General features: G+C 44.6%; 1 protein-coding gene across 1 annotated transcript; it reads left to right on the top strand.

Moving 5' to 3' along the window:
• The first annotated feature begins 2,079 nt into the window (after positions 1-2,079).
• FUT10 (fucosyltransferase 10 (alpha (1,3) fucosyltransferase)) lies at positions 2,080-11,788 on the top strand. The gene is made up of 4 exons (XM_009331500.1): positions 2,080-2,278; positions 4,507-4,792; positions 8,946-9,781; positions 11,537-11,788. The coding sequence occupies exons 1-4, from the start codon at positions 2,198-2,200 to the stop codon at positions 11,759-11,761; spliced, it is 1,428 nt and encodes a 475-aa protein (XP_009329775.1). The 5' UTR covers positions 2,080-2,197; the 3' UTR covers positions 11,762-11,788.
• The last annotated feature ends 2,428 nt before the right edge of the window (positions 11,789-14,216 follow it).

The raw sequence follows: 14,216 nt of genomic DNA, 5'->3' as shown, positions 1-14,216 counted from the left end.
GGGGCGGCGGTGAGGCGGGAGCGTCTGTCTCGGGGGGAGTACAGCGGCGGGCGCCTGGCCGGAGGGCGCCCGACCCACGGGCGGGCGGGGAGCAGGGCCGGAGCTGCAGCCCCCGCCGGGGCTGCGGGACGGGCTGAGCCTCGGGGAGGAAAGGGGCGGCGGTGGGGGGGCAGGCGCAGACCCGGCTGGGATGCTGAGCCCGGGGAAATGCCCCGAGACAGGGCTGGAAGGAGAGGCGGCACGGGATCCGGTAGGAAGTTTGGAAGGATTTGCAGGGAGGTGCTGCTCTCGCAGGACAGCCGGGGGTGGTGATCTGTCCTCCTTCCCTCAAGTCCTCAGGGCCTCCGCTCGGCCTCACCGAGGTGGGAAAGGGCTGCAAGGTCATCTTTGCCAGCGGAGCTGGGACAGGACTGAGGCGTGTGTGGCCCACTGCAGGGACGGACCGCACCGCACCGCACCGCACAGCTGGGGAAAAAGTACTGAGTGTTGGGTTCTGCAAATGCAAGCAAGAAGCCATGACCCAGTGCAATACCCTAGGGCAATTGGTACAGCACACCCATGGTGTGGGCAGTTCCCCCTCTAGAAGAATACCCAAAAATGGGACGATTACTACTCTTTTACCCAGTCAGGGAGTAGGGGGACGTTCAGTGGGTCATCAGAGTCTTACTTTTTGCCCTGCACGGGGTAAGACGTGTGGTATTAAAGATACTGTTCTGCTCTAGGGTGTGCCTTGAGTAGATTTTCACCAACACAGTTGTGGGCAGAATTCAGCCCCTGCCCCTCCTGGTGCCCCATTTTGGCAGTGCTCAGTTGGCAGCCGTGCACTTTTGTGCCCACACAAAACCTTCAAAAGCAGCTGTCCCACGCAGAGCAGAACTCACACAGCATGGTTTCGTGCGAGGTTTTACTAAAGAGGCTTTTCTGATGGTCGATGGGAAGGGATGAACTCTTCTTGCAGTGGAAACAGAAACAGGATCAGTTTTTTTTGTCTCTAGCTGCCAGCACCACAGAGGTAGTACTACGCCAGGCAGTGGTTTTGGGACCCATCCCTCTTTGTCAGGTTTTTGGAACTATGTGGGTGGGATTAGGACAGAGGGAAAGCTGGCAGGTGCGTGCACATGGAGACAATACAATCACATACACCTTCTTTTCATAGAAAAGCAGCCTAAATTACAGGAGGCACATCTCTGAAAGAGATGAGTTTTAAAACAGCAATTTATGAAACATTTTTTGGTGTGTGTTTCTGCTTTCTGAGCTTTCAGAATACCCACATTTTCAAACTTTACTCCTCTGCATTGAGAGATAGAGTCTTCTCTTTCTCCCATCCTCTTTTTTTTTGTTTTGTTTTTAAGACGAAGCTGGAATTTGCATCCACTCCTGTTGCAGGAGTTGGGATTTTCACACAGTAACATCCAGCAAAACAGTAGGACTCTGTGAAAGCCAAAAAAAGCTCCGGGGAAGGGGAAGAGTTATTTGAGGAGGGGCAGACCGGCACAGGTGTAGATTACAGGGGAAGGGGAACTTGTTAAATGTAAATGTTTTTAGGTGTGGAGAGCGTTTGTGTGTGTGTGCTGTATGATTACTTTCTCTATGCATTGGGCTCGATATGCTGGTGAACAGAAGTCCCAGAAGACTGCAGTGTAGTAAGTCCCAAGGCCAGATAGTTGTGTGCTTCTTCCAGGAGCATTTTCAGGGCTTGCCCAGGGAAGGAAAGTCTGTCATCGCTCACCTGTTTGTGAGTCTGCTGAAAAGCAGCACATTTTGCCATCTGAAATGCAGGAAAAGAGCTGCCCTTCCCACACAGGACTGAGCCAGGCCCATCAGTGTCTCTCTACACTGACTACAAGGATGAGAGGATGTGTGACCCTGCTTAGAAAGGATGCCCAAGTCCAGGATGACCAGAGGGAGAGTAGATGCCTGGGGCTGTGCATGTAGGTGCTGTTTTGTGCAGGCTGTTTTCTGGATACCTGGCTCAAAATGTGGCTCTAGCACCTATAGAAAGCCATGGGTAGACAACAAGTAACCACTGAGCTTGAGGAGCGGTCTTTATTGATGCTGTACCCTTTTTCAGCAGCGGTCACCATGAAGAGGAGTAAGAATGCAGTGGGAAAAACCTGCAGCAAAGGCTGAAGACTTTAGACAAGCTGGCCTTCCTGATGCCTAGCTCTAACTGCTCTGGCAGGCCTAGCAGTGCAGCATGATTAGGATGAGAAGGAAGAAACTGTGGGCATCTTGCTTCTGCTTTGCAGCTGCCTTTTTCCTTGTGGTGACACTCCAGGTACAGGGACAAGGGTGGGGGGTATGCATGAGATCGCTCTCAAAGTATGACACAATTCTGGCAGATGAGAGAGAGCATTGAAGGCATCAGACGTTTTCCCTATAAGTCTGTGCTTTAAGAGGAGCGTTTAAAGAAACTGTCAGCAACATTGGCCTGGTGGTAATAGCTGACTCCAGAAGTGACATTACACAGAGAACACCTTTCTTGCATAGCTTCTCAGCTCCTGGAGGAGTTTCTCAGGAGTGGTGTACCATACCATACCATGTCGCGTTGCCTCCATCCAGCGTTGCCTCCTCTGTTCATGTGTTTGAACATATTAGGCAGGGAGGCAAGGCTGGACCCATTTCATACTAATGTGGCAGACAGACCATGGAAATCTGAGCACATCAGTAAGTGGTGATGGAAATCTGTCCATCAGTCCTGACTCAAAGGCCATTCTTTGCATTGGGAAGTCTAGTAGCTGGTCAGTAAAAAAATGCATGAGAGAAAAATCAATGTGGAGGCATATTAATTTGTGTCTGGTGCAGGTTACCCTAGATTTTCATTGGAAGAGAACAACTTTTAGACAAATTTAATTGGCCTTGGCTGGCAGTCATGGGACTGTAGGAGACTTCAGGATCTGCCCCAGAGATGTCTTTCTGCTTGGGCTGTGCTCTGAACTAAGGCTTTGGTTCAGACTAGTACCTTGGTTAACTCCCAGTGGAGCCAGCAGGAGGACCTCTGAAGCTCTCCCAGGCCAGCTGCCTACTCCAAATTGGAGCCATTTCTTGGGGGCAGTCACTGACACTCAATGGTCACTTTCAGTTCTGTTCCCCTGAACAAGGCATCCAAAGGTGATATGGCTGCCCTAGCATAGAAGCAATGCTAGCAAGTCTTTAGGACCTTTATTGGGAGGGTTTGTGACTCTGCTGCACCTCCACAGCTAAGCTGGTAACCTGAACGTGAGGTAGTTATAGACTTGCTTCAGTTATATTGCTGCAGTTATATCTTGTCAAACTATTAGACATATGAATCTTTTCCCCAGCTAGTATCTTGTTGACTCGCCAGCGCGGAGTGTTTTCTGTATTTTTCCGTACAGCTGCACTTTGCACAGCCTCCTGTGTGTGCTGTTCCAGTATCCCGTGCTGCACAGAGCCTATTTAGTCTAGCTACAATCAGTGTATTTTGCTACACAGGGAGAGTGAATGACACAGCAAACAGCAAAATGAATGCATGCAGTAGAGCTATCAGGGGAGATAAATGTCTTCAAACAACTTAATATAAACAACACTCTCTCGCTTTCCAATATCCTCCTTCAGAGCCATCCGACAAGTGCAAGTGCTGTGGCCAAAGCTGTCTGGTGGGTTTGAGTTCCTCCATCATTTTTGCAGCTGTTCCTGGGGTGGCATTATGCACTATGAAGGTGCATGCACAAAAAGCCATTTGCATGGTAGCAGGAAGGTCTTTGCCCCACTAAAGCTAAGAGCAGGAACTATGTAACCTGCTGCCACCATTTCTGTCACTTTGCTCACAGACTTCTCTGCCCTAGGACACTTTTATGGCAGGTACTACCTGTAGAAAAGAGTGGTGGCTTCATGGGCACCAAACCCCCCCCCAGATTTTCTGGGGACTTCATGGCTGATGGTGGGCAGTGTTAGAGGTTTCTCCTATGGGTGGAGAGTTTTTACGGTTCCTCATAGGGTTTCAGATATGTAAATGATGGTTAATACTGGTAGGTCTTTCACTTCTCTGCATACAGATGGGATTTTTCTCCTCTACTTAGCCATGAAGTTGTAGTTACATTGTCTTTAAGACCTGTCTGCACCCAGTTTATTTAGTCAGTGGTGTAAAAATTAATAGGGGTGAGTACAGATGGCCACACAGAGACATGAAAATTTATTTTTTTTTACAGCTAATTTCCAGAAGAAACCTGGCTACTGAAGGGCTGTTCTCTGTTTTGTGCTTTTTCCAGGGAGAAAGCAGAAGTTGTGTTGTTAAATCACACGTGATGTGGTCATGTCTCAGTACAGAAATGTATTTCCTGCCTCCTCCTTACAAATTCAAATTAAAGCTTTTGCTGTTCTGACGTAAGATCACCTGGATGGTGGCTGCAGTCAGTGAAATGCATCCACTTTCACTGACAGAAACTTCACATGCAGACAGTGCTGGATGCTTAAACTGATTTGTCAAGCAGATGTCCTGGCTAATGACAGTGATGCACTGTGATATGTATGTTTATTTCCCTGAAGGTTATCACTGAACTGGGCAATTCAGAGAATAAGGTGGCAGTAATCTCCAGTTTACACAGTGGCCCATTAAAGCCTGTGGAGAGACACGCTTTTCAGTTTAAGAAGCAGGAACTTCACAGCAGCTTGAAGACAGAGTCTGATGTAAATCACTACCCCATCCTGCTCTGGTGGTCTCCCCTGACTGGAGAGACAGGGAGATTGGGTCAGTGTGGAGAGGATGTTTGCTTCTTTACTATCAACAAGACCTACCAGCACAATCAGATGACGAGAGCATTTCTGTTCTATGGTAAGGATCTGTTTCTTTTTAAGGGAGTAACTTTCCCTCCTGCCCAGCTATTTTCCTTTAGAGATTAAATATTCTAGGCGGCAATCACTGAGAGCAGGAAACTTACGCAGCTCATTATGCTAAACTTTGCCTGGTGCTGAATACCATCAGCAGAGATCCAGAGATGCATGTTCTCTGTAAAAGTACTCTGAAAAGTGACCGCGCACGTCTGTGGGATGACTGTTGCCTTGTCTCATGCTGTTTTCCAATCACATGTGCTCCCTGTTTATGGGAGAAAAGATCATTTCCCGAAGCTGCCAAGTGATGAAAAGTCAGTCTGAGATCAAGCCAGCTTTTTCCAGTCTTCTGGCTTGTCACCCCTAGCAGAGGTTCTGCAAGGTTTTTGTTGCACTTGTGCATGTCTTTTGTCTCAAAATAATGCCCTCGCTGGTAACTGTGCAACTCCCCTGCCTCATGTGCCGGGAGATTGCTAGCAGACTGTAAATGGAAACTAGTGAAAGAAACCTATTGATTCTGCACAGGGAGCAGCAGCTAGTGCAACCTTCTGAGCTGCTCTGGCTCTGCTGCCTCAAACTTCCCACTACATGCACACAAAATATGCATCTTTTAAAAGTAGGCCTTATTTTTTTTAAATTTTGTTGTTTTTCCCCACACAATTGCTTTTAAGAGAAAAAGTGAATTTTAGGTGGAAAAATAAAGCCAAATGCTTTTCTGTGACTGGTAGGTTCAGCTCCTTTGTCTGGAAACAAAACAAAATAAAAGAGAGTCCTGAATCTCATTCACTCAGTCAGGATACAGGTGAACTGGAAATATAGTAAAGAAGGGCCTTTAGCTTGGTTGTTAACAGTGAACCAAAAACTTCTCATCACTGATCTTTTCAGAGCTCCAAGTAGGTCAGCTTTGTCAGTTAATAATATAGTGGTCAAGCATGAAAGCAGAGGAGTAACAGCAAAGGAATGAGAAGCTGACCCAATTAAAGGCAAGGAAAGCTGGGTTTGCATCTCATGAAAGCTGTAGTCTGGTGGTTTTGGTCTCTGGTAGTAATTCTGTTTGTCTGTTTCAGCATTGGGAAGACTATTACTGTTAATTTTTAGCAGGCTTGTGGATGTGGTTTACTTACTTATTTTTAAAAGATTATCTATACCGGGCAAAAGACTCTCCCTGTAGTTTTTTTCTTTTTCTAGTGATGCTGGCTCTGAACTGTGTAAAGACAAGTGTCAAAATATGCAAAAATGTTACTTATTTTTAAACCACAATAAACAATCTCACAATACGAAAATCTGCAGAGACAAAGGTCATAGATGGTATTGAAGGTGAAAAAAAATGCTGCATCAATACAGAAAAGCTTCACACACGCCCTGACCTTGATGCACTGAGCCGTGGGCCTGCAAAAAGGCAGATTTTGGTGTTCCAGAATTTCCCTCTAAACAGCCTGCTGAGTGAAAACTTGAACATCTGCATTTCCCTGCTAAGGTTGGATCAGGGCACAGTTTCACCTTCCAAAGAAACTGTATTAATTTTCCCCTTGGTCAGTAAGCAGGTCAAGAGAAGAATGATCCAAAGCCTAGAAAAAATACTATGCAAAAATAGGGGCTACAGATGTTTTCCAGCAGAACTGCTTTGCTAGGAACACCTGCTTTTCTGCAGCTTGTCCTGACTTACTGTCCTGGTTTGGGAAGCCCCTAGGTGTAGGTGATGACTTTGTCAAGTCTCACCATCTCCTGTTTGGAAGTGAGACATGCCATCCACTTGCTAGATTTTGTCTCTCTTTTTGGGAGGGATTCTCAACTCCACCTTTTCAGTGTCACATACTTCACAAGAGTTTTACGTGTAGCATGAGCTACCAGTGCAACTGAATCAGCATGAGCTGGATCTGGTGCCATGCTGTCAGAGCCTCAGGGGTATTGTTTCTAAGGGAGGAGGATGTCCAGCTTTTCTGCGCTGGAGTGTTGAGTCCTTGGAGTATGAATCCTGAACGAAAGATATCTCCTCAGATGCAGAACTTCTCCTGATAGCATCTGTCATTCTCTTCTGCACTTTGCCACATATCTAAGATTTCCTAATTAATAGTTTGCAAGTTGAAATTGCTTGTAATTGTAGTCTTGTTGTGCTTTCTTTATCCCCTCATAAGCTCCTTTATTTCCTTCATCTTGCGGGGTAGGGAGCAGGCTGATGTTATCTTCCCTTTAATCCTTAAAAGCTTTTTGTCTCCTTGCTGGACTGAGATTGATTGTTATATTAGAATCAGTCATTCTGATGTGCTCTGATCTATAGTGCATTTTCTTTTACATTTCTCTTTGCCTAAATCACTCCTTGTTTAGGAAGTTTTACATGTTGCATTTTTGTCTCTCTTTCATCCGTTTCCTTGTCTCATTCTTTCCTGCATTTTCCTTTCCTCTTCCCTGCAATACTACCTTAAAGAGGGAGCGCCCTTGCGAGAGGCAGGGCTGAAGTGGTATGGTTTAATCCACAGCATTTCATTATTGTCTGTGTGCACTGCTGCTTCTCTGCTGGGCATCACTTAGAACAGTGTTTTCAAAACCTGGTTGGCCTTATAAGCTTCCGTGTGAGAATTTGATTCACTTTCAATTTTCCTCACCTTCTTGTATCACTATAACATATCAGAACCAAAGGCAGCGAAGAGCATTTTTCAGTGAGTGACACAGTCCTTCATCCTTCTAGTGTTGAGGGCTTGGACCACCCTTCAGTGGAAAACAGAATGTCAAATACTTAGTGGCCTTAAAAAAACCTACCTGATGCTCTTGAAGGATCTTGCTCTCTAGGAGGTTGTTATGTTACTGGCAGCTAACATCTATCTTCACTGCAGTAGTGAAGTCTTACGTTGGTTTTATAAGGTCATCCTTGGAGTCATCTTGGCAGGCTCGTGCAGCCACAAAGACCACTAGGCATTTTTTTTCTTTCTTTATAAGTTTTTAGGTCAAAATTCTGTGTTAGACTTTTGCTAGCTCCCTCTTTTTTCCGATCAGTGGTTTGAGGTCAAGGGTAGAACAGTGAGTGAAAAGTTACGAGTGTGACTGGGATGGTAGAATAGTTTGTCCAAAGAGAAGGGATTTGTGGTGTTTTCTAAACCAGCTGTTCACTGTTTGTTTCAGTTTATGAACCTCCCTTGCTTGGCAATACCAGTTAAAAGTTTTGTATATTCAGTGCTTGTACTTAAGTAAAAAATAGATACAGTTATAAGGCAGTGAGCAAGTATCTTGACAGAGATTAATTAGCTTTGCATTTAATTTGCAATAAGGCTAGTCGTATGAGTGTAGTACAGCGGTACTGAAGGGAGAGCAAGGGTCAGATTCACAAGCTGGTATTTTGAGTTAAGTTTTGCAGAGATCAGCCTTAGAGAAAAGGCTTCTAGGTTTGTCTTAAAGCTTCCACCACAGCTTTCCTAAGTTGTTCTGGAGGCTCCCTGTCCTTGCAGAGAGGCGCAAGCAGCTGCAGTGGTCTGTTTTTAGAGTTTAGACATGGTTCTTCTTCTACTGCTGGCATTAGTTTGAGGAGCCATCTTCTGCCAGATGCTACTTCTTTATATATTTGGTAGGCAGCTGTGATACATCACCTCTTAATTCTCTCTTTGATAAACTAAATAGATTGGCTTCCAAAGTCTCTATGGTACAATGTCATTTCAAGACTTGAAGCCATTCTTGTAATTTTTTTCCGTAACCCTGTGCAATATTTTAGCATCCTTTTTGTTGTTTTGCTACTAGAACCAAACTGAGCCCTGCAGTAATCATTTCCCTCACATCATAGACAGAGGTAATACCATCTGTTCTCTTATTTACAGAACCGGGGGATTATTAAGCATCTTATTAGTCTCGTTTCAGTGCATTAAAATATAAAATTCCTGTTGAGCCTTTGAAATGAGAGGCCTTTAAACTAATATGAACTGAAAGGAAACCATTTCTAATATGAACTACTGATTGCCATTCTCTAGATTCTTCTGCTGCCAAATTCAATTTTATCTGTCATAACACTCCTCTGTCTTTGCATGAATTGCTCTCTTTGCAATACTGCCTTATAATGTCATAAATGCAATGGTTGTAGGGCTGATGTTAAAGTAAAACTAGACTTCTGTGTCATTGTAGTTAGTGTGGCGTGATAGATAAGGGCAGACTAAACACTATTTGCTTTTATCTAGGTACTGACTTCAGTATAGACAGCCTACCCCTCCCTCGTAAAGACTATCATGATTGGGCCCTTTTCCATGAAGAGTCGCCAAAAAACAACTACAAACTGTTCCATGAACCAACCATTGCCTTATTCAACCACACTGCAACATTTAGCCGCCATTCTCACCTACCGCTGACCACTCAGTACCTTGAGGGTGTAGAGGTCCTGAAGTCGTTGAGGTACATGATCCCACTGCAGATGAAGAACAACCTGAGGAAGAGGCTTGCACCACTTGTGTATGTGCAGTCTGACTGCAACCCTCCTTCTGACCGGGACAGCTATGTGCGTGAGCTGATGTGCCACATTGAAGTAGACTCTTATGGGGAATGTCTGCATAACAGAGACCTTCCTCAGCATCTCAGAAGTCCAACTGCCATGGATGATGGGAACTTCTATAAAATACTGGCACAGTACAAGTTCATTCTTGCTTTTGAAAATGCTATCTGTGAAGATTACATCACTGAAAAACTCTGGCGGCCGCTGAAGTTGGGAGTAGTACCAGTGTACTTTGGGTCTCCCAGCATTGTAGACTGGCTTCCTAGTAACAAAAGTGCAATCCTGGTATCCAGTTTTTCACACCCTCGGGAGCTGGCCCACTATATCAAAACACTGGATACAAACGATCGAGAATATGAGTCCTACCTACAATGGAAACTGAAAGGGGACATTTCCAATCCAAGGCTGCTTACAGCGATGAAGGAACGCAAGTGGGGAGTGCAAGATATCACCCAGGACAATTACATTGACACCTTTGAGTGCATGGTGTGTAACAGAGTGTGGGAAAACATCAGAAGGAAAGAAAAGGTACTTGTGACTTTGTCCTTGTGTCTCAGAGAGGCTTTAAAATGGCACTAGGCTCATATTTGTCCCAGGAAGTTTGATTACCAGATTTCTGGCCAGCCTACAACCACTGGTGTTGCAATGCCATTGGGTTGTGCATCCTCATGTCAAAAGGTGGTAGCAGAAGGTGTGGGTGCATGGCCAGATCATGTGTTCCTCATAGTGCTGCAGTGCTTGAGCTCATACACATTGACCATTGAGCTGGTGGTCATTTCAGCAGAAGGCTTGAATTGTTCAGGGAGGAGGTTTTTATCAGGCTACAGAAAGTAACCTAACTTGCCGACTTGCTTTAGATGACCTGGAACATTTGGAAACAGGTTGCCCAGAGAGGTTGTGGGATCTCTGTCCTTGGAGGTGTTTTAAGACTCATCTCAGTGCTTCCCTAGGCAATTAGGTATGATTGGACCTGTTTGGAAGAGGGAGCTGGACTAGATGGTCACTGGAGGTCTCTCCTGACTTAAATACTCTATGACTGTCTGGATCTGCATATGTGTGCATACATGCAAACTTGTAGTGACAACATGCCATTGTCTGTGGCCACATTTGATGACTAAATATTGAAACATCAACATTCAAGACAGGTTGTGCGTTTGTGAGAGGAAGTGGACCTGTTCCTCCCAGTCTAATCCTCTTGAAATTATGCTGATACAGACCAGCTAGAAATGTCTGTCTTATCAGGAAGCCCAGCGCTGAGGGCCCAGCAGTCTTGCAAGGGTGCCAGCCGCGACACCAGAAGGCCATTTCAAAGGCACCAGGAGCTGTTCAGTCTCCTGAGGCTACTAGCTGTGGTGGATTTGGCTGTATTAAACAGAGCACTACTTGGAATTAGACTGAAGCTGAAAACTCTCACCACATACATTTCTGAGTTGGTGGATACTAATTTTAATTGCCACATTCCTTTAAGGTTTCAAGGTTTACGTACCAAGAGTCAGTAGCCATTTTTTAAACTCTCCACGAGCTCACTTATCAGCATGAATCAAAAAAACCCTTTTTGTGTCCAGTACTGGAACTGGTCAACGGCTCTAGTATCCTACAGCTCTCCTGTATCCATTAGGCCCTATTTTAGCTGCTCACAGTCTGAGCAGTACACTATGTGGCCAGCCAGTAGAAGGGAGATGAAGAAAGCATTTGAAGTTACTAAGGTGAGCTGAAGTGATGGGGAATGCAAATTGGTAAGCATTACATTTAACCAGGCTTTCCTGTTTGAATCTGGTGCAAATCTGGACAGATGTGCTCTCTTTGAGTTAGGAATACAACCATGAAAGGTATAGAATAGGTTAGATACAGTTTTTCTTTCCCCATGCTTTTGTGGCTCTCTAGTCAAGAAGACAATGAAGACCAGTTTGCTCTCCTGGTCAGATTCATGGCTTCTTTTTTCTCCTTAAAAAAATCTCATTAAGTGTGTGCGTATTTAAGATGAAAACAGAATATAATGATGAAAATAGAATTCCTTGCCTTGGAATTTCAGTTTGGGTGGGCTGGTGCTGCTCGTTTGCAGCCAGACCTGATCTGAGTCTCTGGCTCTTGTCAGCATGACTGGCTTTGTCCTGGGCATTTTGGGGAGAGCTTCCCCTCTGACATCCACAGGGACATGGCTAGGGCCTGTAGTGGGAAGGAAAATGTCACTGACATGCTTTGATAGTTTACTAATGGCATAGCACCTTTCTTCTCTGTCTGCCAGGGTCCCTGAATAACCCTTTTATTTCTTCCCATTGCCAGGGATGGCTGCCCCGGAGGTGGAAGGCTCAGGTTAACCATCTGAGCTGCCCCAAACCAGAGGCGTTCTGGTTCTCATCTTCAAACCCTGGCTGGACTTCTCTCCAAGAGATGTGGATACCAAGCTTCGAGCAATCCAAGAAAGAAGCTTGGGCACTGAGGCAGCTGGTGGAAAGGAACAGAAATTTCACAGCTCAAGAATTTTGGATGCTTGTATTCAAAGAATAAACACAATGACCTGTAAAACAGAGTGAGCTCCTCAAAAAAGTCTGTGGAATTTTCTTTTGTAGGTGACCTTATCATACATAGGATTGGTAGCCATAGGAAGTAGACCTGTGAGACTGAATTTAGTATGTTCAGTGCTGAAGGGGTACTAAGGAGTGCTAAACAATAGAATCAACCTGCCAGGTGATATGTATACATATATATATTTATATTTAGAATGATTTATATTTATATTAATTGTCATTGGTTTAGATGTTTGAGCATTAAGGCACAAGTTGTCAAGGTTCTCAAAGCCCAGTTTTAAGCACACAGCTAGTTCCCATGAAGCAGATGGATCTCCCTCCATCTTTAGCTAGATGACTGTGTTCATGGCCTCAGGACCCCTTTTTCCCCAGTCCAGGAGCCTCCTTTGCTGCATTGATAGCCACGTGCTGGAGAGCAGCTGACACCATTGCACTGGTACAGTTTCTGTGCTGCTTTGGAGGTAGAGGAAAAACTTGGGACTGTGTCCCTGGATAGCTGTTTATTATCAATTTTCCTGGCATCAGCAGATTTAGCAGGGACTTGGCAGGTTTTGTGTCTTGACAGTGAGTGCCAATGTAAAGTGCATTAGTGCTTGGCACAAGGAAGCACCATCTGTTAGTGTCCAGGGACAGACTGAATGAAAAACATGCTGGCTCAGATCTACCCTCCATCTTCTGCTAAAAATAAGCAGAACACATGAATATCTCTAGTCCCCAGAAATAGGGCTGGTCTCAATCTGACTTACCTTCTTGCCTTTCTGATGATGAACTAATATTTGTATCACATATAAACACAGAATTACGTGCTTGAAAGGGCAGGGATAAAACTGAGAGTCCATTGGTACTGAAAAGTCTTCAATAGGCACAACGAGAGTTAGGCAAGCAGCCTACCTGTTTTAACACACAAACCCCCAAATTATCTGACAAAGAAAAAAAGTTGGTGATCTTGGTCATCACTTGCCAAAAGACACACCTTTGCCTGGTAAGCAGACTGTTGCAGTTTTCACCCCAAGTTCTTCCAACCTCAGTCTGTGGAGGAGTCAACTTCCACAGGATCTGCAAAATGGCATTATCTGGGTGGAGCCATTCCGATGAGGGACAGTCATTCATACACATGCCCATGTATGATCACACAGGCAAATGTAACTACTAATACAAAGTTCTTCACATTGCTGGAAAGGCAGATTTCCACCTGTGTCGCGGATGAGTGGAATGCACCTCACTCAGAGAAGCAGCAATATGTTTTATTGAGGTAAAATAAGAATTTGACAGAGTTCAATAAATTTGATGGAATTTAACAAAGTTTAACAGTGGTTTACCAAGGCTCAATAAGTTTGATGGCAAGGTTCACCTTATTAATTGCTGTGTGGAAGAAACATACAAAGGAAAATTGAGTTAGAATCAAGTTAGAATGATTCACACAGAGACCGGAGATACAAAGGGTAAGGAAGACCCTCCCATTGAGTCACGAGGTTCAGAGTGGACCCCCTTGCTTTCTAAACTCACGGAGCCTAGGTGTGGCTAGGTCCAATCTTAGTCTCAGACTTGGACAATGGTTTATGTCTAATGGAATTATATATATAAATTTTATAATAATTAATACTGAGTAGCTACATGGATAGCAATGTTTCATTACTACTAATTCCGCATGCTATCAGTCACTTACCAAGGATCTGTCATGAGTAAGGGATCTCTCCTTCTTGAGCAAGAAAGGATCTCTTAGTCTCAGGTAAGGGATCTCAAACCTTGAGAGGCATCCCTGCTCAAGGGGAGAGTCACCTGGTGTGCAGTTTAGCTGCAGTTCGGGGAGAGCTCAAATTGGGCTCATCCTGATGGTAATATTTATAGAGTGAAGTAGTTGGCTCCTAGTCAATAGTATAGACAAGATAGATGTCTTTGTTTTAGCTCTGGTATCTTGTTCTATATTTGGTAATCTTCCATTTTTGGGCTTTGAAACCACCTTTTGTAATATTTTTCCGAGGCACCTTTACTCCCATGGACGTGAGCCAGGAGCTTTCCAGCTCACCGGTTCACCACAAGGCATGAGGCCCGTTGCTCCTTAGCGAGCCTGAACCAAAGTACTGCTAGGGGTCAAGTGTATCCATCACAACTTGTTTGATAATTTCCACGCAATTGTTCCTTGTAACAGACTATTTTAAGATTGCTCTCAAGCATCTGGCTGTTTTATGAATGGGTAGCCATGGGGAATGATGTGAATAGCATTTACACCAAGAAATCCAGCTGCAGAATTTGCTTACCCTGGAAAAGTTTCCTCACCAGAAATTTCCGGTGAATTTTTTATTACTTTTAAATCTAGCAAGAGAAAGAGCAGTTTTGTGGCCACAAACCACATAATATTGGTCGTTTCTATGAGCACGTGCTTAGTTTCGATTAAGCAGAACAGTCCCACTGAAATTTCTTACTGCTAGTGTTTT

The sequence above is a fragment of the Pygoscelis adeliae genome, unplaced genomic scaffold (genome assembly GCF_000699105.1).
Source record: "Pygoscelis adeliae isolate BGI_AS28 unplaced genomic scaffold, ASM69910v1 Scaffold289, whole genome shotgun sequence".
NCBI classification, from domain to species: domain Eukaryota; kingdom Metazoa; phylum Chordata; class Aves; order Sphenisciformes; family Spheniscidae; genus Pygoscelis; species Pygoscelis adeliae.
Note: the sequence above shows the minus strand (reverse complement) of the source record. Positions and strands in the feature narration are given on the sequence as shown.